General features: G+C 45.1%; 1 protein-coding gene across 2 annotated transcripts; it reads left to right on the top strand.

The window, feature by feature from the left end:
* Positions 1-358: 358 nt before the first annotated feature.
* On the top strand, positions 359-19,124 carry slc2a11a (solute carrier family 2 member 11a). 2 transcript variants are annotated; one of them, XM_030359199.1, is made up of 12 exons: positions 359-585; positions 772-870; positions 1,237-1,397; positions 3,661-3,785; positions 4,072-4,201; positions 8,962-9,110; positions 11,707-11,894; positions 14,540-14,650; positions 15,229-15,330; positions 15,979-16,054; positions 17,063-17,190; positions 18,070-19,124. In XM_030359199.1, the coding sequence occupies exons 1-12, from the start codon at positions 562-564 to the stop codon at positions 18,280-18,282; spliced, it is 1,506 nt and encodes a 501-aa protein (XP_030215059.1). In that variant the 5' UTR covers positions 359-561; the 3' UTR covers positions 18,283-19,124. The 2 variants fall into 2 exon arrangements, with proteins under 2 accessions (XP_030215059.1, XP_030215133.1); XM_030359273.1 differs by lacking the exon at positions 14,540-14,650 and having other exon boundaries at positions 360-585.
* Positions 19,125-25,410: the final 6,286 nt, after the last annotated feature.

The raw sequence follows: 25,410 nt of genomic DNA, 5'->3' as shown, positions 1-25,410 counted from the left end.
CTGGACACATTACATCCCCTATGTGCGGGGTGTAACGTTGGTAACGCACGGTACAGCCTTTCACTCTGGTCAAACTTTCCATGATGTATTCATTTTAATTAACACATAATTACAATTCAATTGTATTCTACATTTGTAAGCACTGAGCACACGTTTTCAGGATTTAGCACAAGCAAATCCAGAGTAAATCATTGGTTCACTGGTTATCCCCCCCCCCCCCCCCCCCCCCCCCCCCCCCCCCCCCGACACACACACACACACACACACACACACACACACACACACACACACACACACACACACACACACACACACACACACACACACACACACACACACACTATACCTGTATTGGTTTCCTCCCACCTTCTCTTTTTCTGTCTCTCTCTTTCTCCCTCTCCTTCTCTCCACATGCAGCTTGCACTTACAATTTGTATGAAAGAGCGTTTAGAAAGGGAGTTGTTTCGAGGTTTTATGCATTGTGTTACAGTGAATTCCTGAACAGTTTTTCGGAGCTCATTCAACCTGGTCCTTTGTTTATCCGTTGTTGTGTAAGGTACCATGGCCGACCAGGGCAAGCAGATGGTAAAGTAACTCTTTTGTCTGTAGATTGCAGTTTTACATCTATATAATAATTGTTACACTGTTTTTAAATTAGATAGATTGATTTAATGGTAGTAGTAGTAATAAAAGTATTTTTCCAAGAAATGCATTTACTGCCAGATATTTTAAGTGACTCATGTGATGGTCTCCTCAAAATCAAACCAACAGGGGCATTCCTGGACGTTGGCATTGATGGTGACTTCAACTGCCATTGGGGGTACCTTCCAGTATGGATATAACCTCGCTATCATGAATGCACCAACAAATGTATGTTTTGTGTATCTAATCCTTCTGCACATTTTGTGTGTGTGTTAGTGTTAGTGTTAATGTGTGTGTGTGAGAGAGAGGGAGAGAGAGAGAGAGAGAGAGAGAGAGAGAGAGAGAGAGAGAGAGAGAGAGAGAGAGAGAGAGAGAGAGAGAGAGAGAGAGAGAGAGAGAGAGAGAGAGTGTAGGTGTGTGTTTGTTTGTGTGTGTGTGTGTGTGTGTGTGTGTGTGTGTGTGTGTGTGTGTGTGAATGTGTGAGTGTGTGTGTGTGGGTTTGTGTTTGTGTGTGTGCGTGTGTGTGTGCGTGAGTGCGCGTGTGTGCGTGCGTGCAGGGACTGAAACAACATTGACTAAACTTGTTTGTTCCAGTTCATTCAGGGGTTTGTGAATGATACATGCAGGGAGCGCTGGGACGTCCAGCTAGAGGACTATCAGGTGACGCTGGTCTGGACCATCATAGTTTCCATGTTCTCACTGGGTGGCCTTGCAGGCGCTCTTATCGCCGGACCAATGACCATCCACTTTGGGAGGTAACATATGATGTTCCCACGATGTAGATTAACATGATATTATGTCTGCACACGCACCTTCAAAACTTGGATTAGATTAGATAGATTGGTACAATTTACGTATCAATGTGTAAACTCCATCTGTTAAATGTTTACTTTTCTGTCCCCCTTGACCGACCAGAAAGAAACAAACCCTCATGTAGACCCTTTATTGAAAGGGAAAAACATTAGTCTAAGCAAAGTTTGTGTTTAATAAAACTGTCATAAGTCATTATTATTATTAAAGGTCCCATGGCGTGCTACTTTATGGATGCTTTAATATAGATATTAGTAACCCTAACACAGTATATGAAGACGTTCCCGAAATTCAGCTGTTGTGCAGAATTACAGCCACTACGAGCAAGTTGCACATTGAGCTTCCCCAAATGCGCCGTTTCGGTGTCTTTAGCTTTAATGCAAATGAGGTGGAGCGAGGCGGGTCAAGGAGGAGGGTGGGGGTGTGGCCCTGAGCAGCTTGCAGCCACGGTACCATGCGCTCTGTTTACAGTGGATGTATCGCAATGGCGAGGCGCACACAGCCTTTGGTAAATATTCTAGAACACTGCGGGAGCTCCAGCGGGAGTCCAGGAACTCTATATCTAAATAATATCATATTATACTAGATATCTATACCATATAATATATATTATCACGGCCAAAAGCTGTGTCCGCCTCCAGACGATATTATGAATCTCTGGTTCTTCCACGTCCAATCTGAAGTAGACTGAACCACGACATGGAGGAGAAAGGGATTGTTGCCAGCGATTGTTGACCGCAAATGTCTCCCGCCAGAGCCACCCTGCCGAGGAACCACCGCCTCGGCAGCGGGCAGCGGACAGCGCTTAGGCACCACCGCCTCCTGCAGCGGGCAGCGCCGAGGCGGTGGTCCCTCGGCAGTGGGCAGCGGGAAGCGGGAGAAAATAACGGGCAACAATCCCTTTCTCCTCCATGTCGTGGTTCCTCTACTTCAGGGAGTCAAAGCCAAAGTTATTTTCTCTCAATTCCTTCTCAACCTTGGCTGAGATAACCCCCACTACGAGTCTCGTTGGGGAAATACCAGAGACGAGAGTCCGACGTTTTATGCGCCATAACACCAACAGCAGAACAGTTATCCAAATAACAAGGAAGTGTACAACACTTGCTTTACAATCCTTGAGATCTATGTCTTCATAATATCGTATAATACATAGATCTCTATATCATATAATACATATTATCACGGCAAAAAGCTGTGTGTGCCTCCAGATGATATTATGAATCACAAACGACTGAGTCGGGTTCTCTGAAGTCTCTGGTTCTTCCACTTCCACATCAATCTGAAGTAGACTGAACCGCGCACTGCCAGCTGCCCGCTGCCCGCTGCGTGCTGCCGGGCGGTGGTGCCTCGTGGCAGAGGGCAGTGGGGCAGCATGTCGCAGTTCATGTACTTTAGGCCAAAATTCCTTTCCCCCAATTCCTTCTCAACCATGGCTGAGATGACCCCAACAACAGTCTTGTTGTGGAAATACCAGAGACGAGAGTCCGACGTGTTATGTGCCATAACACCAACAGCAGAACGGTTATCCAAATAACAAAGAAGTGTACAACACTTACGTTACAGTGTGTGCAATCACACACACACACACACACACAAGTGGCGCTCGCACGGTCGTAGCTCATTGTCTCATTGGCAGGCCAAATTCTCTGGGCGGGCAAGGCAGAGGAAGGGGAGGTAACTTGGGCCCTTGTGATGACATATGGGGCCATATTCCAAATCAGCGTGCCTGAGCTTCCACTTTTTCAAAGGCGAGCAGGATACCTAGTGCTCATTTTACACCAAACGCAAGTTTTAGCCCCTGGGGGACGATAGGCAGGCTAGGAGAACTCATATTAACGTTAGAAAACCTCATAACGTGTGATTTTTAGGCCATGGCACCTTTAAATAAATAATTATGAATTCAAAACGATAATTTTCTCATTTTTCTGATGCATGGATGCCAGGACTTAAATATACACCTCATCAATACCACCTCAAAACACAAGAGGTTACAGTCAGCAGTTACCTCAAGATACTGTACATTATAAGTTAAGGTTCGGGGACATCAGATAGTACACTAATACTAATACTCATCTGACAAGAAACATGAGCCCCATATCTGTCCTGCAGAATCTTTGTTCCATATCTAACCATACTATACTCATAAGGTATTAAAGCACTGAGTCATCTGTGGTGTTCCCCTGTGGTGTTCCCCTGTCCATCCCTAAGGAAGAAGTGCATGCTGCTGAACAACGTGTACTTAATGTCAGCAGCCCTGCTGGCTCTGACAAGCCGAGCCGCCAGGTCCTTTGAGATGATCATCATTTCACGTGTTCTGGTTGGAATAAACGCTGGTATGTCCAAAGATCAAAGTTAAGGATAGGGTTAGGGTTTTATACCTTCATCACACATCTCAATGATAAAATAGAGTTCAGTCTTTGAGATTGAGGAAAGCCTCAAAAACAATGCACATGTAATATTTTTTAACATAATACTATTGTGAAATGTTTTGAATTGAAGCTTGATGCAAATTCAGTTCCCAATAAGAATTTTAATTTTTACAAACAATAATTGTACCTGTCATTTTACTTACTTTGCTTTGTTTACTTATTTTGAACTATGGCAACCCTCCCTCTGCAGGTATCAGCATGAACGTGCAGCCCATGTACTTTGGGGAGAGTGCTCCCAAGCACCTCCGGGGGGCGGTGTCGCTGTCCTGTGCCGTCTTCACGGCTTTCGGGGTGGTGCTGGGGCAGGTGGTGGGGCTCAGGTTGGTAGACCAGATATAATCAGCACATATACATTTCAAACAGATGATATGTATGTCAGCAGGTGTTAGACAAAGGGCTTTTTAAGTGGCCATCATGGGCCCTCAAACCAAGGATATGTTTAAGAAGTGGTTCAAACACCGGTAAACTACTGAGAATGAAACTATGACTAACAATTATAAGTCAAGATAGGGCACACTGGACTATCCTTTACCAAAGAAAAGGAGAAATTACATCCCACAATTCCTTGCAGCAGGGACACTTTAAGCGCCGCACCATTCAGCTGTTCACAGAAACAATTGTGACCGACAATTATTTTCTACAATCCTAGGAATTGGCTTCTATGTCACAAATATGAGTGGATAGGTTCACCGTTAGCAACCATTATCGATGTGACAACTATTTCCCTTGTTTCCCTTCGGTGACTGGGAGCTTTTATGATTATTATTTTTTGTGAATTTGAACTTTTGTACTGAGGCAGCATTTTTCACCGGGTTATCCAAGTTTATACAGCCTGCATGAAACAACACATTAAGAACGCACAGGGCAAAGTATCTCGGATACGTCCTTATGACTTCTCATTCACATCTTTCCTTGACCTCATGACGTTTCCCATCAAGGTCATGAGGTCATCAAGAAGTCATTTAAATGGAATATCTGACAGTAACCCCAGAGTAGGTCCCTATGCTAAAGGAAGGGATCCTTGAAGCACCTTTCCTTAGCATTTAAAGAATTCTAACAGCTGTTATCTAGCCTGGCTAACGCCAGACCTCATCTCAATCTACATTGAGAAGAGGTCTGGGAACCACACATTCATTTTCTCGTATTTGAGGCGTGGTTTTAGATTGCCCAGAGACGTTTATTGGGCGCTACGAATGTAAGTAAGTAAGTAAAATTTATTTATAAAAGCACATTTAAAACAGTCTGCACTGACCAAAGTGCTGTACATAGTGCATTCAGCAGGCAAAGATGAAGGCAAAATAACATTAGAATAAAATACAAATAAAAGACATGACACCGGACATCCACACACAACAAAGGCAGTAGTGCAGAGGTCAGATTGAGCCTTGATTTAAAGGCATAAATGGAGGGGGCATCACGTATGTCGGGTGGCAGTTGGTTCCACAAGCGCGGAGCAGCTACAGCGAAGGCCCGGTCACCTTTTTGTTGCAGTCTGGAGCGGGGGATGTGTAGAAGACCCTTATTAGAGGATCTAATGCCGCTTTTCCACTGCATGGTACCAGCTCGACACGACTCGACTCAGCTCGCCTTTTTTGCGTTTCCACCGCGAAAACATGGTATCTGGTACCTGAAGTGGCTGCTTTTTCTAGTACCGCCTCGCTCTAGGTTCCAAGCGGCTGAGCCGATGCTAAAAGGTGACGTCGGCAGACGGCCGGCCACTGATTGGCCAGAGAGTGTGACGAAGTCACGAGAGCGACATGGCAACCATGCTGGTAACAGCCATAGCAGCGCCGCAGCCAACATATTCCACTTCTTCAACATGCCAGCTAATAATACGAACACGAATACCATCGCATCGATGTTCTCCATTGTTGTTATGTGGGTTCTGTCCATGTGTGGGTTACGTAGGTGTTGTTTGCGTCGCATACAAAAATACGTCACGGCCCTTTCGCGCAGCCGACCCCGCCCACGTCCCGGAGGTAGGCTACTATTTGCGGTGGAAAAGGACCCGCGCTGCTACCGTGTCGAGTCGTGTCGTGTCGAGTCGAGCTACATGTGCGGTGGAAAAGCGGCATAAGGGACCTAGTGGCTGAGTGGGGGTGTAAAAGGTCTGATATATAAGATGGGGCCTGACCATTGATGGCTTTAAACACCATAAGTCTTAAAAATGATCCTTTGTTGTACTGGCAGCCAGTGAAGGGAAGCAAGAACGGGAGTGATATGCTCCCACATTTTTGACCCAGTCAACAGTCTTGCTTCTGCATTTTGGACTATTTGGAGGCGTGATATGAGGGACTGAGGGAGACCAAGGTAGAGGGAGTTACAGTAATCCAGCCGTGATGTTATGAAAGCATGGATGACTATTTCCAGATTGTAGTATGATAGGGAGTGCAGCATAGGTATAGCCACGCTAGCTGTTATCATGGCTGCCACTTAGTACTTAGTAACCTCTAGTAACCTTCCGAAGCAAAAAAGACTATTCAACGCAGGCTTGAACTTCCACTTGGCGTTTTGGATGTTTGATTGATGCTCTGTTTCTCTCTTGTGGGGAAATAACTAAACTGTAATCATGATATCTGTATTTAGCTTGTGCTTGTTACAACAACTTTAACTGTATTCCTTTGACCACACAAATGATACAGGCTCCCGATGTAAGGCATAATCATTTCTTCCAGAATTTCGCTGATGCGACAAAAACCCCCAACTGAATAACAAAGGGTGTTATTCACATTAATCTGAGAACACATGAAGAAAAGATGCATGACACAGGAACACTTTTTGTTTTTGTAGTCCATATTATACCAAGAACGCAGTGATCCATCCTCTGGTTCAATAACAACACCATTCACCAAGCATATCAGGAGGCCTCCGGTTCCTTCTGGACCGGCTTCATGGTGCTGATTTACCGGATGGAAGTCCAACAAGTCCAGGATCTTAGCGCCCAACACTCCCTTTCTTGGGCCCACTGGGACTGCCTTCCTGGTTCTAACCCCACCTCAGGGGATGCAGCTTCCGAAATCGGGCCTTGAACAAGGCTGTCAGTCCCTGAGGAGATGACCCACAAGTTGAGGGGGCCAACGTCAAGAGGGTCTGGATTCAGAAGGGGTGGCGACACCTCCACTGGGGCCCATCCCTCCACAAAACAGGGGGAACAACTGCTGTCCAACGGTACCTGTGAGGGATAAGGCTTCAGCTTGTGGACCACCTTCACTTTCACTCTTGGTCCTCCCTGGAGTAGGTAGACTAAATCATCTAGGACGTCACCCACCAATAAATATGGGCCCTCATAAGCAGGAAGGAATTTCTGTACCTTGTATTTCACTTTTTGAATGCCTTTCACCAGGGGCCAAACTGTGTCGCCGACCTTGTGCTGCATACTGCAGATGTTCTTGTCATACTGGGTTTTAGCTCCTTCCACAGACTGTCCCAGAGCTTCACTGGGAAAGGTCCAGTCCTTCTCTTGGCTTTATGACATGGAGAGGAGGTGTCCTGGCTTCACTGTTCTTTGTTGGAAAACCCGTAACCAGATCAATGGTCATGTTGGGTGTCAGGCCTGTAGTGCTATGCTTGGTTGCATAGCTCCACTGGAGTAGGCTTTTTAGCAGCAATCACAAACTTCACGTTTACCGTTACCGTTGTTGCCAATCTGGATGGGGCGGGCCACCTCCCAGAGAGCGGCTACAGTCCCCGGAGGATGCCTAGCAGAACCTCCACTTCGGATGGTGGCAATGAGGTCTTACACTAATTGGAACAGCCTCTGTTGGAGAGGAGCAGAACGCTCCTAAGAGCGCTTACAGCAATAACGGAGTTCGTAAATGTACAACTGTACATTTCTTATTCGTACTTATCCTCCCTAGCGTCGCTGGAATGGTCCTCTGGGGCCATTGCTTTCGCTGTCAAGTAGAGGGCAGTTTTTCTGAAGATGTCCTACACCAGCAGAAAAGTGGCATCTGACCTCAAGTTTGATGAAGCTAGCCAGGCTACCCCTTCCGTATCCTCGATTCATGGTGGGGCTCAACACTCCAGGTGGGGGCCAGCCTCAGTGAAGACGTTCTCGCTCGACATGTTGGTGCACCGGATCCCCCCGGGGTCTACGCTCCACCACACCCTGTGCGCTTACTCATGAGCACGGGCTCACGTGGGCGGTCGCTCCTCCCGCAGCTTCTGGAAGGTGTCCACGTCACCAAGTGGGTTGGTAATAATCTCTACACAGAGAGTGTCATTCTCTGGCTCAGGATAGAAGCCATATGCAATGCAGACAAATATCATCCCTCAGCGTACACTCGTGGGGCATCATGCTGTCGCATGTTCAGCCTAGGCATGTTCAGAGGATGGCTTGTCATTTATTGTCGCTGTATGTGAACTAAGTGAGCCTTTGCGGACCAAATGTGGCGTCCTCACGGCCATCACACATATTAGTTTATACAGCTATTTGTCGCCTGTCACCTCTGAAATGGAAGGGTTTGAAATGCAAACCAATGTCAGGGCCAAAGGGCAGCTATTACTGCCATGGTCGTGCTGGGACTGTCCGCACACATGTGTGTGTGTGCGTCTGAGTGGAATGTATTGCTGAAGTCTGCTTGCTAATCCATAACTTTGGCTATGTTCACCTAAACATGAATAAACCCTCATTGGAAAGATATTAAACTATTTTAATTAGTTGTGACCAACCTATCAATAGTAGGTTGCTCTCTGTCCTACGGTTTACGGTCACCACTAATCTCATCTCGAAAATGAGATGAGATTAGTGGTGACCGTAAACCGTAGGACAGAGAGCAACCTATTGACAAACATCGGAGTACTTAAGCATTTTTCTACCAGCGTATTCATTTTTTTCAATCCTTTACTAATCTGGAATGTCTTTTAAATTTAAATATCTTCATTTTGGTGCTTGATATTGTGATTTATATTTGTATAATCTGATAAATCACAGATATCAATTATGATATCATGATATCATAATTTTTCAAATTGAATGAAATATGTATGTATAAACACACTCACACACACAAATTCATTGCCATAAGCAGTGTTTGGGACATGTTTCATTGGTCTTGGTCTCCAATTGTTTCCTTGGCAGGGAGATCTTAGGCAGTGAACCATACTGGCACTACCTCCTTGCGAGTAACGCCATTCCTGGCTTCATCCAGCTGCTCACCCTGCCCTGGTTCCCCGAGAGCCCCAGGTACCTGCTCATCGACCGGGGCGACAAGGAGGCCTGCATCAAAGGTAGCACACATATGGATATAAACATGAATATATATGGACAAATATATGTTGCAAGCGCTGTGAATGTGGCGCATGCCATGCTGTTTTCTGAGACATACACATGCTGAGACATACACACCCGTGGACATTTATATTTATTTATATTTCAGATGTGGCTCCCCTTGGCTCCCCTAACTGTCACCAGGGCCCCGTTTCCCGAAAGCATCGTTAGCCTAAGTGAATCGTGAAGTGCGTCGTACGAGCATCTTACAGTTTTCCCACCGTTTCACAAAAGCATTGTTGGTAACGAACGTCGTGAATACGCTCATAGCTAACGAGGACTCCAGGGGTACCCGTAGGATGCTAAAATCATCGTTAGCCTACTATAGCCTCAGTGGCATCAGTCGAGCCTGCCATCGCCTCCCTAATTCTGGCCCCTGATGAGGCTCTGAGGCCAAATGCCAGGTGTCCTCGGCCACAGTGCAGGGTCACAGACGACCTGTCAAAAGCCTACGACGCAGCGGGCGCATGGGTCGTAATGGGAACTCCCTTTCCCACCTGTTGCTGGGTCTTTCCACCTCTCTGCAGCATGCCCAGGTCGAGCCGTCGCTGCAGAGTCTGAGTGACGCCTCATTGCAGGCTTTTGCCCTCATGTCGAGGGAGTTAGGGCGCACTATGTCCACCCTCGTACAGACTCGCTGCCAGGTGTGGCTTGCGCAGTCGCCCCTGACAGAGACGTGTAGGAGGGTCCTCTTTGCGGTGCCGGTGGAACCAGGGGAGCTTTTTGGGTCTACTGCCCTGGAAGCACTGGAGGGGGCTGCCCGAGCTAGGCAGACCAGGCAGCAGCTGTCCGGTCTAAATAGGAGTGTGTCCGCTCCTAGCAGGCCAGGGGGCCCCTCGGCAGTCCCCCAGCGGCGCTTTCAGACACCTGATTACTCCGGTGGCCTACGGAGGTCTCAGCGGCCTGCGCAACAGCCTACGGATGGCTTTCGGGCCCCCGAACGTCTACCTTCCTGGGTTAAAAAGCGTTAAAATATCTCCCCATCAAGGCCAACAGCAAAATAGCCTACGAAAAGAATAGACTGCAATAATATGAATGCTAAAGATATTAAAACACAATTGATTAGGCCTAGGCCGACATATGTATCAGTCCTAATCCTGAATGCGGTGTGCGTACATTTTTTCACAGCATTTTCCCCCCTGAAATAATTCCATATTAACAAAAATCAAAAATAGCTTGTGTGACAACTACATTTATCTTAATGTGCTGATTTCTGAAACGTGCTTCGCGCAGCAAAGAGAGCCGACTTTATCTGATTCCGCCTAAGGTTTCATTGACTGGCGCGCAGTCTCTAGAATGTTTGTAGACATAAAAAATGCAACGCTCCATAATTCAAACACAGAGGCTAGGCATTAACACACGGCTATTGCTGACCCGATTAGGAGAGCTTGTTCTAGATCCTGCCCAAATTGTTGGGCAGGATGGTCTTTTTACACTGCCAAGCCGGTTTGGTCGCAGCTTGGCACGCTCAGCGATTTTACCTTCTTATCTCAAGTTTCCTCTGTAAAACCGAGGGGGTCAAATCCCCCGTTCGTCACGGCACAGGCTTTCTTGGTTCACTGGAGAAGGCGGGGCTGCGCACGGAGTCTCTGACCTCTTTAGAATAATTTGTATTATTGCATACTCCCGAATGTTACATTTTTTATGAATGAAGACACCCGCATGCAATAATGAGTTCACGTCTGAGCGTAGACTACCAACGCGATTAACTGTGGTCAGGGATGTTCGTTACTGTCTAGACACGGTCCAATAAACAGTGAACTTCATCACAGCCTCACCGAAGCACCTATAGTGCTTAATGCAAACAATCGCAACAAAAAACGCCTGCAAAAATTCTCAGACACCCGCTGGTCTCAGCATGTTGCATGTCTACAGTAGCCTATGTCTTCTGTCATTGATCAATATGAGGACATTTTAACCACGATGGTTGAATTGAAATCAGAGGGAGAGAGCAATGCAGCTCGAAAGCGACCTCCCACACAAGAGCAATGGAATCATTTGATTTTATTATGTGCCTTGTGACGTGGCATTTGATGGGTACATTTTGGCTGCGCATGTATTTTTGGAATTTTTAATTGCTGCAATAAATTATGTTGTTGTTGACTTCTAATATGCCTCTATCTTTGATGTTGAAATCTAACAGTAGTCTATGAGTAATATATCGGCGGTAACCACTGTTTTTGGTTGCGAAATTGCGCCAGCTGGGCATTCCGTGTATTGGATGCGTTTTAATAAAACGTATCCAATACACGGAACGTCCGCTGGTGACGCCACTGAGGCTATAGTAGGCTAACGATGATCTTAGCATCCTACAAGTACCCCTGGAGTCCTCGTTAGCTACGAGCGTTTTTACGACATTCGTTACCAACGATGCTTTCCGGAAACGGTGTGAAAACTGTACGATGCTCGTACGACGCAATTCATGATCCACTTAGGCTAACGATGCTCTCGGGAAACGGGGCCTAGGTCCAGGCCCTGTGTGTGTTATGCTCTATGTGTGTGTGTCTCTGCCCGCCCTGTGTGTGTTATGCTCTATGTGTGTGTCTCTGCCCCCAGCCCTGAGGCGGCTGCGTGGCTGTGAGGTGCAGGCGGGCGAGCTGGACGAGATGCTGCAGGAGCAGGCCCAGAGCAGCGGGGTGCGGCCCAGCCGGCCCTGGGAGCTGCTGGCCGACCGCGCCCATCGCTGGCAGCTGCTCTCCGTCATAGTCATCAGCAGCGCCATGCAGCTGTGTGGCAACGACTCGGTGAGGGGGGAGGGGGGACAGAGGGTGAGGGCCCTCGAGAGGGTTAGGGCCCTAGAGAGGGTTAGGGCCCTAGAGACGGTTAGGGCCCTAGAGACGATTAGGGCCCTAGAGAGGGTGAGGGCCCTAGAGACGGTTAGGGCCCTAGAGACGGTTAGGGCCCTAGAGACGGTTAGGGCCCTAGAGAGGGTTAGGGCCCTAGAGATGGTTTGGGCCCTAGAGATGGTTAGGGCCCTGGAGACAGTTAGGGCCCTAGAGAGGGTGAGGGCCCTAGAGAGGTTGAGGACCCTAGAGAGGGTTAGGGCCCTAGAGAGGGTGAGGGCCCTAGAGAGGGTTAGGGCCCTGGAGACGGTTAGGGCCCTAGAGAGGGTTAGGGCCTTAGCTACGGTTAGGGCCCTAGAGAGGGTTAGGGCCCTAGAGACGGTAAGGGCCCTAGAGACGGTTAGGGCCCTAGAGAGGGTTAGGGCCCTAGAGAGGGTGAGGGCCCTAGAGAGGGTTAGAGCCCTGGAGACGGTAAGGGCCTTAGCTACGGTTAGGGCCCTAGAGAGGGTTAGGGCCCTAGAGACGGTAAGGGCCCTAGAGACGGTGAGGGCCCTAGAGAGGGTGAGGGCCCTAGAGAGGGTTAGGGCCCTGGAGACGGTTAGGGCCCTAGGGAGGGTGAGTCCTAGGGAGGGTGAGGGCCCTAGAGATGGTTAGGGCCCTAGAGACAGTTAGGGCCCTAGGGCGGGTTAGGGCCCTAGAGATGGTTAGGGCCCTAGAGACAGTTAGGGCCCTAGAGAGGGTGAGGCCCCTAGAGAGGGTGAGGGCCCTAGAGACGGTTAGGGCCCTAGAGACGGTTAGGGCCCTAGAGCGGTTGAGGGCCCTAGAGACGGTTAGGGCCCGAGAGAGGGTGAGGGCCCTAGAGACGGTTAGGGCCCTAGAGACGGTTAGGGCCCTAGGGAGGGTCAGGGCCCTAGAGAGGATTAGGGCCCTAGAGACGGTTAGGGCCCTATGGAGGGTTAGGGCCCTAGGGAGGGTTAGGGCCCTAGGGAGGGTTAGGGCCCTAGAGACGATTAGGGCCCGAGAGAGGGTTAGGGCCCTAGGGAGGGTTAGGGCTCTAGAGAGGGTTAGGGCCCTAGAGAGGGTTAGGGCCCTAGGGAGGGTTAGGGCCCTAGGGAGGGTTAGGGCTCTAGAGAGGGTTAGGGCCCTAGAGAGGGTTAGGGCCCTAGGGAGGGTTAGGGCCCTAGGGAGGGTTAGGGCCCTAGAGATGGTTAGGGCCCTAGAGACGATTAGGGCCCGAGAGAGGGTTAGGGCCCGAGAGAGGGTTAGGGCCCTAGAGACGGTTAGGGCCCGAGAGAGGGTGAGGGCCCTAGAGACGGTTAGGGCCCTAGAGACGGTTGAGGCCCTAGGGAGGGTTAGGGCCCTAGAGAGGGTTAGGGCCCTAGAGACGGTTAGGGCCCTAGGGAGGGTTAGGGCCCTAGAGAGGGTTAGGGCCCTAGGGAGGGTTAGGGCCCTAGGGAGGGTTATGGCCCTAGGTCAGGGCAGAAAGACCTTCATGTTTTCTGCCCATATTGTAAAACACCAACAAATTGTCTGCGTCCAATCAGCGACCAGAGGGAGTGGCTGAGATCAATGACGTTAAACTCAGCTCTCATTGACGGACGTCTTCACGCACTGTGATTGGTTTGTTTACAGCCAGCGAGCAACGTGATTCCCAGCCAAATGTTAGCGATTGGTTATGGCAGATCCAGAGTGGCGCTTGGCAGATCCAATAGTTTTAAAATTCCCCGCCTTCAAGTGAGTTAACGTTTGTCAATTGAGTAGGGCCCCGTTTCCCGATAACGATGGATCCACGCTCGTACGATCATTCTCACGATTGATCGCAAAATCCATCGTGAGAAAGATCGTGGACGCAACAAATATCCAACCTACTGCCATTATTTTGCTGTTTTATTTGGGTGCTTTATCCATTTTGTATTGTGCTGTGCTACTGCCCTTCTGGGCCAGCCGTGTCTTGATAGAAACGTAATCTGAGGGGACTAGCTTGGTGGAGGATTACCTATCAGATTATCATTTTAGCCCCGTGGTTTGGTGGCTGGTTCCTCTAACTCTGTGCTGGCAGCAGGTTGTCGGCACTGCGTTGTTTGTTTCTATAATTCATCTGTACATAATATATATACGCAGGTATCAGGTGCACAATCATGTTTGAGACCGGGTCGTGTTGACCTGTCTACGCCCAGGCCTGTTAGAAATGTGATATTTCACCATCAATATTTGACACGGTGTTTTGATGCGTGCAATGTGTCTCATGTAGCCTATTTATAAATAATAATATCAAGCAGCATCAAGATGCTTTTATCCAAAGTCACATACAATTGATAATATAATTGATATTATATATTTTCAGGATAGATTATCATTGAGCAGAGGAGTTAGACCTATTGCTCAAGCCTGTAGGTTTTTATTTTTGCAATGGATTGTACTTTCCAATACAAAACGCTGTGTATTTCTATGCATGGTACAATGGGATTCATGCAGTGAATTAGGGCTCATTACATGGGCTATGTAGAAAATGCTTAGCTGAGCTTATAAGAGGTGAGTTATTTGAGCTGAAGCACACAGAACAACTCATGAACCTTTGCAGAACACTTGTCCTATTGTCCCTCCAGATCTATTTATATGCATCATACGTGTTTAAAGAGGCTGGGATTTCCGTAGAGAAGATCCAGTACATTACCATTGGTACTGGCACATGTGAATTCTCTGCCTGTATTCTGTGTGTAAGTATAGTGTTTGTTTGTGGTCTGTGTGACACTATAGTGTGTGTCATTATTCTTTGTTACATTATAGTGTGTCACAGTTTAGTGTGTGTATTCTGTGTGTGAGTATAGTGTGTGTCCTTATTCTGTGCGTCAGTATTCTGTAGTTCAGTAGTGTCAGCATTGTGTGTTTCCCTATAGTGTGTGTCAGTATAGTGTGTTTCCCTATAGTGTGTCAGTATAGTGTATTTCACTATAGTGTGTGTCAGTATAGTGTGTTTCCCTACAGTGTGTGTCAGCATGTTGTGTTTCATTATAGTGTGTGTCAGTGCTTTTGTGTTTCCCTATAGTGTGTGTCAGTATAGTGTGTCTCTCTATAGTGTGTGTCAGTATCCTTCAATGGGTACACGAGAAGTAGTGAGCTAGACTCGTTACCCATCTCAACTTAAACCTTCAATTCTGAATAATGGAATATTAATAATATTAATAATTTGTACCTGCTAAATTATTTGATTAGTACCTGCTAAAGGTGAAAGGTTGATCATGTCCCATAAAATTCTAACAAAAGAACAATAGTTCTTCGTGATATTTTCTTCCAGAACCTTCTGATAGAGCTGAAAGGGCGCAGGTTCATGTTGATGGGGGGCTACATCCTGATGTGCTGCTGGGCGGTGGTCTTCACCATCGCCCTGTCCTTTGAGGTAACCACCAACACAACTCTGAATGCCTTTCTCTGGGTTTGTAATGAATGTAATCCAAGAGCATCAGGGATATTTCTAGCGCTACTAAGATTCTTTTGATGGACAATTTGTAATGGACAGGGAATAGGCATTTACATTTAGACATTTAGATCAGGACGTTACGCTTTTATCCAAAGCGATTTACAATTAGTACATTTGTCAGAAGAAAGCATTATATATGTTGAAGGCATAAAACATATTTTTCTGGTTTCCTAGGTATTTCATCAAAGTGCCTGGTGTGGTTGCTTTAGGGAATATTTGAAACATCAGGTTTATAGCATAAACAAAGTTTACATTTATCTAAAACAAATGGTTTTGTTTTATATATTTATTATCTTAACAATTAGGGCATCTAGCGGATGCCTTTATCCAAAGCGACTTACAATAAATACATTTGTCAGAAGAAGGAGAAACAACAATATATCGCTGTCAGTACAGTAAGGATGTTTAAAGAACAAAGCGCAAAGCTCTTAGAATCGCTAGGTTAACCCATTCCCCCTATGCAACAAAGATAGCCAGGATAAGATATAGATATATCTATGTTCATTGAAAGGCGTTGTTCTTCATTAGATGTTGTAAAGCTGTGATTCCTGTGTCTGAACTCAATAGCATGTGGTCTCCTGGATGCCCTACCTGAGTATGACCTGCATCTTCACCTACATACTGAGCTTTGGCATGGGCCCAGGTCGGTCCACACTCACTACTCATTTGAGCTGTTCGTAGCTTTGGGAACTTTTTCCAACGTATCCCATGACATTCACCCTCACCTCTCCAACTGACCTATATTATCACATTTACATTGTTTTAATACACCCTGAACCTCCAGGAATAAGAGTCATTTAGAAAATGAATAATAAATGCAATGTAGCAAAACGTGTCTGATCAGAACGTGTGGCATGAAAATATGAACAGGATTGGATTTCTTTAGGATCATATTTTTGCATTTAAATAGGAACATGATTTGAATTCTTTATGATTAGAGTTAGGGTCACTCATTATGATTTGGCCCCAAAGGGATAAACCCACCGAACTATTATGTGCACCAACTATTGATACGTTAACACAAAAGCCAATGGGTCAGAGGCTGCTAAATAGATCAGCACAATCCACTAAAACGTCCCCCTGAAGATGGGGAGAGACACCCGCTCACGTGTGACTCAAACACACATTCAGAGTAAAGACGGCAAACATCTGCGATGGCGTCACCATGGTACAGCCGACCACGCTGGGACTAGGGGTGCTGATGTGTGTGTGTGTGGCCCCCCAGTGGGGGTGACGGGGTGCTGATGTGTGTGTGTGTGTGTGGCCCCCCCAGTGGGGGTGACGGGGTGCTGATGTGTGTGTGTGTGTGGCCCCCCCAGTGGGGGTGACGGGGTGCTGATGTGTGTGTGTGTGTGGCCCCCCCAGTGGGGGTGACGGGGTGCTGATGTGTGTGTGTGTGTGGCCCCCCCAGTGGGGGTGACGGGGTGCTGATGTGTGTGTGTGTGTGTTGCCCCCCCAGTGGGGGTGACGGGGTGCTGATGTGTTTGTGTGTGTGGTCCCCCCAGTGGGGGTGACGGGGTGCTGATGTGTGTGTGTGTGTGTGTGTGTGGCCCCCCCAGCAGGGGTGACGGGGTGCTGATGTGTGTGTGTGTGGCCCCCCCAGCGGGGGTGACGGGGTGCTGATGTGTGTGTGTGTGTGTGGCCCCCCCAGCGGGGGTGACGGGGGTGCTGCCAACGGAGTTCTTCAGCCAGACGGCCCGGCCCGCCGCCTATATGATCGCCGGCTCCATGATGTGGATCAACCTCTTCATCGTCGGGATGCTCTTCCCCTTCTTAGTGGTACGGTCCGTTGGCATACACACACTTACACACGCATACACACACACATACACACGTAGAAACACACACACACACACACACACACACACACACACACAAATATAAACACACGCATACACACTCATACACAAGTATACAAATACACACACACACACACACATATACACACATACACGTAGACATATGCACACATATACACACATATATATACACAGACACATAAACATACATATACACACGCATATACACCCACCAACATACACACACATATACACACATGAAAACAGACACATAAACATGCATATACACAAATATACACACGCAAACATAAACACACACACACACACGCATACACATATAACACACACACACACGCACATATACACACATATACACACACATATACACACATAAACACATACACACATATGCACACATATACACACGCACAAGCATACATACACAGACATACACACACTCAAACACACTCAAACACACACATAAACACACACACTCAAACACACATATACACACACACAAACACAAATATACACACACACACACACACACACACACAAACATGCACACACACATGCATAAACACACAAAATCATCCACACACATATACACACATACACATGAACACACACGCATTCACACATATACACAAACGCCCATACACACACACGCATTCATACATATATACAGAAGCATACACACAGATACACACAAACATAAACACAGATACACACACATAAACACAGACACATGCAAACATATACATACACACACACATACAAACACATCAACACACATATACACACACACACACACACACGCATACACACATATACTTATCTTCTGTCTGTCCTACCGCAGAGTTCCCTGGGCCAGTATTGCTTTGTGCCGTTCGCTGGGGTCTGCCTGTTATCTGCCATGTTTGTTGGCTTCTTTCTCCCTGAGACAAAAGGCAAGACCCTCTCAGAAATCAACAGCGAGTTCAACAAGCTCAACTTCAAAGGCCAGCAGGAGAAGAGTTTGTCTCCTGCCCAGTATCAGCTTGGGGAAGTGGGCCTCTCCACCTCTCTATAGAACACTTTTCTTTTGTCTGCTAGCTTCTGTATACATCAGCGGTTGTCGAAGTGGTACGAGTGTCCCGGGGGTACCTGGAAGGACCAAGGGGGTACTCGAAATGAGTCTCTGATTTATCCCCCTAACAGTCTGACTGAAGTCTCAGTACGAAACATAAACAAATGAGCCCGTTGTCACAACACCCCCCTTCCTCTGACCCATGAAGGAAACTCGCACTGACAGATCTACTCAGCCCACCCCTGGTTGTTGATTAACGTTGCCATGAAGACTGAGACATTTTGTCTGAAAGATTACCAAATGTTTTTTAGTGTCTAGTCAGTAGTGTTTGATTAGTTGAGAACTGACACATTTATTAATATTTTCGAAAGCACAGATCTTGGAAAGTATTCGGTGGGGCACACACACCTATGTTTTGATCTTTGCGTGGATGTCACGACTATGACAAGAGAGCAAAATAATTAACTTGTAACCACTAACCATGATCACCAATCGAATAAAAAAGTATGTTTTCGTGCAAAGGAAAATACAATTCCTGCAATACATTGCTCTTCATAGCCTTATGTAGATTAAGCTTAATCACACCCTTTTGAAAATAATTGTTAATGATGGATGAACAGCCCAAACACAAATGTCTCAGTAAGGACATATGGAGCCTGCTGGTGGTACGGCCTGTTTTGATGCTTGGTGAGCTAGTCCAGTACAGTACAATGTGTGGCTATAGTCCAGGTTGTTACTGACCGATTCTGTTGACCTTATGACGTGTTATGCTGTGAGCGTGAGTTTAGGTGCAGACCTAAACCTAACCTGTTTGAAATCCGAATAAAAAGCAGGAAACATTTGAAGTTCTGTCTCGTATTATATGTTATGTATATCCACAAAACGATGACTGGGTTATTCCTTGGAGCACCGGGAGTACAATCCGAAGCTTCGGCGGCAGTCCGGAGGAGAAGACATGGAGGAGAAAGGGGTTGTTATCCCGGAGCTGAGCTGCCGGACTGCCACCGAGCTACTCCCGCCGGACTTTTGCCGTCGAGGTGTCCAGGCTCGGCGGCAGTCCGGCAGGGGTAGCTCGACGGTGTACTCCTGGAGCTGAACTGCCGCCGAAGCTGTCCGGCTGCTCCGGCTGGTTGATCGAGGAGCTGAACTGCCACCGAAGCTGGCAGGGCCGGCGAGGGGGGGCTCGACGGCAGTCCGGCAGTCCGGCAGTCCGGCAGCTGCGGCGCAGGGAGCTCGATGGCAGTCCGGCAGCTCCCGGAGTACAATCCCTTTCTCCTCCATGTCGTGGTTCATGGACAGTCAAGGCCAAAGTTATTTTCCCCCAATTCTTCTCAACCATGGCCGAGATATCCCTCACTACGAGTCTTTACTTGTTGTGAAGTACCAGAGATGCAGTCAGACGCAGTCTTTATGATTCATAATATCATCTGAGGCGCACATAGCTTTTGGCTGTGTTATTATATATAATATTATACAAATTATTATTATTATATTATATGATATAGATATAGAGCTCCAGGAGTCCGCAGATGGCAACAATCCCTTCTCCCCCATGCTGTGGTTCAGTCTGACAGCTCATTGACTGAACCACAGGTCAATGGGCAGCAGCTTATTTGCATTAAAGCACCAGAAACAGCATTCTGAAGGGATTGAAACAGAGGGGAATAGCGGTAGACACGTTTATTTTTCCTAAAAGCTATTTCCAGCAAACAGCTTCAAAAACATGTTTTCTGGAACTCAAATACTATGTTTACTTGTTGGGAAAACAACATAATATGTCTCCTTTAAGTAAATGGGAGGTGAGTATGGACAATGCGGTTCAGTCACTTGAAGACAATTCTCATCTATGATTGGATTTAGAATTTGAACCAGCAGAACAAATTGTAGATACTTTATGTTAATGCCATAGGCTCTTGTCAAATTAGAGCTTGATTTGGGCATTAATAAATATATTTTCTCAGAGTGTATCATTGGCCTTTTGATGTTAATCAAAATTAAATGAAAGATTCTTGTCTTTTTTTTTTTCCTTTTTTCTTGAACAAAGATAAATAAATCCCAATATGCATTAATTGCATCACTTTATAAGGACAGAAACTCATATTTCATATTATTGTTGTTCTTGTTGTAGTAGATATTATTTATAAGCAGTTTATTTTATGTTGAGTGAACTTGTTATGTAGTCCATGTATTACTAAATGTGAAGAAGTGAATTGTGGGCCAAGTCAACACACATCACTACAGCGAAGATAGAGGAGAAGCTGAAGCTGCCACTTCCACCCAGAATAAGTAATGCATCTCCATACATTCAACTCACCATAAGTACAGGGTACATACATTAGTAATGGCCATAGCAGGCTAAATATATTACTAGGAGAAAGTCATCAAACACATTTTTCATGATAAAAAGAATAATATCTATACATCAATTTGTTCCATCTCTAGTTTTCTTTTGTATTGGTTCATCCAAGATAGCGTCTAGGTCAAACCCCCCATACTGATGCATTTAGGCTTGCTCTTCCCAGTTGATCGTTCCAGGGCCGGCTCTAGACATTTTGGTGCCCTAAGTGATATTAACATTTGGGGGCCCCTCCCTGGCGGCATGGGCAGTGTGGTAGGTTCTCCGGGGCATGGGCGTCCAACGTAGGGCAAAGAAATGTGGGCTAGGGAGTGAGGTAAAAAGAGGGAGTGGGAGATGTTATAGACTCCTGATGTTAGTTCAAGGAGAGAGAAGGGGGCATTTTATCCCCATGGTTACAACCAACAGCAGCTTTGTGATACTTTTCTAGTACCGTTGATGTGTATGTTGCGTTATAATGAGCGATGTTGTATATAATAAAGAAGTAAACAACAGAGGGAAGCTAAGAAGAGAAGAAAGAAGGGTGAAGAAAAGAAAAGCATTGAAGGAGAAGAGAACAGACGAGAGTATTACATCTTTTTATATGTTTTGACTTGGTAATTATTACTAATTACATCTTGATGATATTTACTAGCTACTGGTCTGGCAGCTGTCTTTGCACATGACACTTAACTTTGGAAGAGAGATTTTTTTCTCATGTATTATTCTATATTTGTGTTTTTGACACTGCTGTGCACTACTGATACATGATATTTGTGGGTGCTGATATTTTGATTTATTAACCTTTTGCAGGGGCGCCACCAGGGATGTTGGGCCCCATTAAAAGATATCACACTGGGTCCCACCATCACACACACACAGGCAACGCCAACCATGTGCAGTTTCTGTAACCACACCTCTACCTGTGAAGGCTTCAATTATCTTATTGTCCGATACTAACTTTACAATATGACATTGAGTTGTGATAATATAACACTGTGAAGACATGAAGGAAACATTCTGCATACTGATAGTGTTTGTTTCATTATAAATTTGATTTTCCATTAAAATCCATTAATGATGTTTTTTTATTAACATAACTAATGTTCTAATATTTTTTCAGGGCCCCTGTCAGTCACTGGCCCACAGAATTTTCCTAACTTTTCGCCCACTAAGCTGGTTAAAATAAATGAAAAAGTACTTGTCCCCATTTTTTATTTCATAATGATAATATGTAAGGATTTTTCACCGCCGCATTGAAAATGTCCCCGATTTTCAGTTCAGAAATCTGGCCACCTTACATTACACGCCCGTTGGGTTCTCATGCAACGGAAACGTTGTTCACTCCTCCAGTAATTAGGACGGGCCATAGCTACGACTTTAGAACGGGAGGTAGCGGGAGGTATTATAGTCCGCTCAGCTTTGTTTTGTTTCCCGTTGCCATGGTTACTACTATTTTAGAGACGATACGCCAGCTAGCGCATTAATTGAGAACGGTAAACAGACAATTTGACGGAACTACTTGTCCAGGTGTCCGTATATCAGGAGTTAATGCACACCCTGCATCCAATCAGAATCGAGTATTCCCGCAGACCGTGGTATAAAGATATATAATGGGAAAATATTGCAAATAAATGCATTTAATATATTGTATCTGAATGATATGGTGTGATTTGTTAAATCACCTGTCAACCAACAAAGACGCATGGCAACTGTTTTGGCTTAGTTAGCCAATCAGAAATTAGATCCGCCTTTAACCATCAGCAGACGGCAGTTACGAGATTCATCCTTTTCGGGACGAGCCACAGACATATGGGGTCAGAACAGTCTCATTAATAATGAGTGCACAGAGAAGGATTCACAAATGTATTTTGTGATTTATATATAAATTACTCTCTTCTCACAAATACATTTCAATGCACACACAAATGGATATCGGTATGAATAAATGTTAAATAAATCCATAAACAAAAATAGGTTTCACAAACACATTTCTGATCTACACACGAATGTGCCTTGTTTTAATTAAATGTAATATAAATCCATAAATATATTAATTTAAAAAATACGTTGCTAGATTCACAAATGCATTTTTTTCAACAAGGAACTCTCTGTAGCCAATCAGATGCCTCACTCGTTTTTAACCAATTACATGACTGCAGTTCCGACCTCTGAGTCCAGCCTCCGTGCCTCCCGGTTCCCTCTGTCAAATGTCTATGGGAAATAACATGGGTTTTTTGAATGATCGTACTTAACAATCTCTAGTGGCGAAGAAGTAAAAACTGTGTCACGTTAAGCAACACACTTTTTCCATCTAGTTTCGACTGAGTTTTGTGGTTTGTCGGTGCCGTTAAAGTAGTAAACGGCACAGACAATGTAAAAACCCAGTCACTGCAGTCATGTGATTGGCTGAAAACGAGGGAGGCATCTGATTGGCTACAGAGAGTTCCTTGTTGAAAAAAATGCATTTGTGAATCCAGCCACGTCAGGAGAGTCTCAAAAATCCACATATAAATACAGAACAGTTCACACACAAATGCAAACAAGTTCACAAATGAAAAGCATCTTGTAAATTCAAGTTTAACAGTTCGTATATAAATGTAACAACATCCAAATACGTTTTGATGAAAATTGCAAATATTTTTTTAATTCATATATTTATGGATTTATATTACATTTATTTAAAACAAGGTACATTTGTGTGTGGATCAGAAATGTGTTTGTGCAACTTATTTTTGGAAAGATTAGGATTAGAATTGTGTTTATGGGATGAGAAATTACGTGTTAAACCGCTAACTGGCCGCAGCTAATGCTGCTTGCTAACTTCTAGCGTAGTGTCGCTAAACTTGGCGTGCAGTGACTGATGTGGGGAGGGGATGTGAGGCTTGTTGCTGGGGCTGCGGTCTGGGGGCAGACTGTAGTTTTGACGGTGGGTTAAGCATTTTCTTCACTGTGTGATGTTGCGGTGTGTTGATGTGTCAGTGATGCTGCAAGCTGTGTTAAATTGCCTTATGGTGAAAAGCAATATGAGCTGTAAAGCTGTGAGTTAAAAGTGCTAGCTTTTAAATTATCATTCTTTCAGTAACCAAACTATAGCTTTCTGAGTATAACAACAAAGAGAAAATACAATTTAAATGGGTTCTGAAGTGATAAACAGATTTATATAGAGTTAAAAGTGTTAATCATTTATGTTTTACACTGTGTTAAATTACCCAAAATATGATTCGAAAAGTGACTGAAATGTATTGCATAGATAGACTACTATTGAGTCTTTTGGCTTCGTTGTCAAGGCCGGGTTTTTTGTGTGGATTGGAAAAGATTTGATCCTAGATCGTCTGCATCCTGCTCGCTCTCCCTGGAGTTCTGCAGCAGTGTGCAGACTGGTGAGCTATCCCCATCAGAGCGACCTTTTTGAACCCTGAACAAAAAAGGCAAATTCTTATAGTTTCTGCACCGTGGTAGGGACAAGAGACTTTGATTTATTTATTTATTTTTTCTTCGAACGGACCAAACCAGAGTAGTTTCCACAAGGACTGAGTCAAACTCAATCTTTAGAATAGGCTGTTAAAAATGTTTACTGTGTACTGTTAGTGTTATTGAAATGTGTAATTGAGGGATGTTTTAAGTGTTAGGCAGAGGTATTTTGAAATCCCGTTTTTGTTTTTTTATATTTTATTTTGTAAGGGATGAGTCTTTTTTTTTTCCGGAAGAGTAACTAGGAACTTCCTGGTTAGTATTAAAATCATACAATCTACTAATTAACCAAAAATATACAACTAAATCTACTAATAAACCAACAAAAAATAAATAAATAAATAAATAAGCAAAGTGGCCAAAATAATGAACCAAAATATATGTAACTTGAAATTAAATAGGAAAAGTGGCCATCAATAATTAAATATTAAATAGATACATACTTAAATTAAAATTACTTGAAGGTAGAGGTACAAACCTGATGCAAATTTAGTTAAAGTAAATTGAACCAGGAAAGGTAGTATACTGACGCAGGAAAAGGGTATAAATAAGAGAGGTGTTTGACATCATTTTATTTATTTATTTTATTTATTTTTTCCACGTTGTAGTCTTCTCTAACACTCTAGAGGAGCATGAAGTCCGACTGCGACAAGTCCTTGAACGCCTAAAGGATATGGACCGAAACTGTCTCCAGAGAAAAGTTTTTCCAAACGTCAAATACCTGGGTCACATTGTGTCCCAAAATGGAGTTGAGACAGACCCAGGGAAGATTAAAGCTCTAAAAACCTGGCCATGGCCGAAGAACCTCAAAGAGTTGAGATCCTTTCTTGGATTCTCTGGATACTACCGAAGGTTCATTCAAGATTACTCGAAGATCACTAAACCTCTAGATAATCTCAACTCAGGGTACCCCCCTCTCTGGAAAAGCAGCAGCAAAGTAAAGGAGAAGAGCGGTCAGTACTTCCATCCCAAAGAGTCTTTCGGTGAAAGATGGACTGTGTCCTGTCAACAAGCTTTCGAGACCCTGACTGAAAAAAATAAAATATTGCAATAAATGCATTTATTCCCACACTGTGCGGCTTCCCTCCACATGCACTGAACAATCACAACACTCTTTGCATTGGGCATAGAACTTTGACACCTCTGTGTCACGCACCCCAGTTCCCTATTAACTAAACATGCACTTACCCTCCTTCCCTGAGTTCTCAGTACATTGCAGTGTAAAGAATCGACATCTTAAACAATACAATAATATCATATGTACGGTAGTAAAATGCTCAATACTTAATTAAACTGATTTAAAACAGACATAATAAACCACC

The sequence above is a fragment of the Gadus morhua genome, chromosome 1 (genome assembly GCF_902167405.1).
Source record: "Gadus morhua chromosome 1, gadMor3.0, whole genome shotgun sequence".
NCBI classification, from domain to species: Eukaryota; Metazoa; Chordata; class Actinopteri; order Gadiformes; family Gadidae; genus Gadus; species Gadus morhua.
The sequence above is the reverse complement of the archived record's forward strand: the minus strand, read 5'-3'. Positions and strand labels throughout refer to the sequence as shown.

What these genes read in the sequence shown, in the direction of transcription:
- slc2a11a (XM_030359199.1), top strand. Translation starts at nt 562, where the DNA reads ATGGCCGACCAGGGCAAGCAGATG. An exon ending in TCTGGTTGGAATAAACGCTG is followed by an intron (nt 3,786 to 4,071) that starts GTATGTCCAAAG and finishes CTCCCTCTGCAG; the next exon opens with GTATCAGCATGAACGTGCAG. An exon ending in AGCTGTGTGGCAACGACTCG is followed by an intron (nt 11,895 to 14,539) that starts GTGAGGGGGGAG and finishes TTGTCCCTCCAG; the next exon opens with ATCTATTTATATGCATCATA.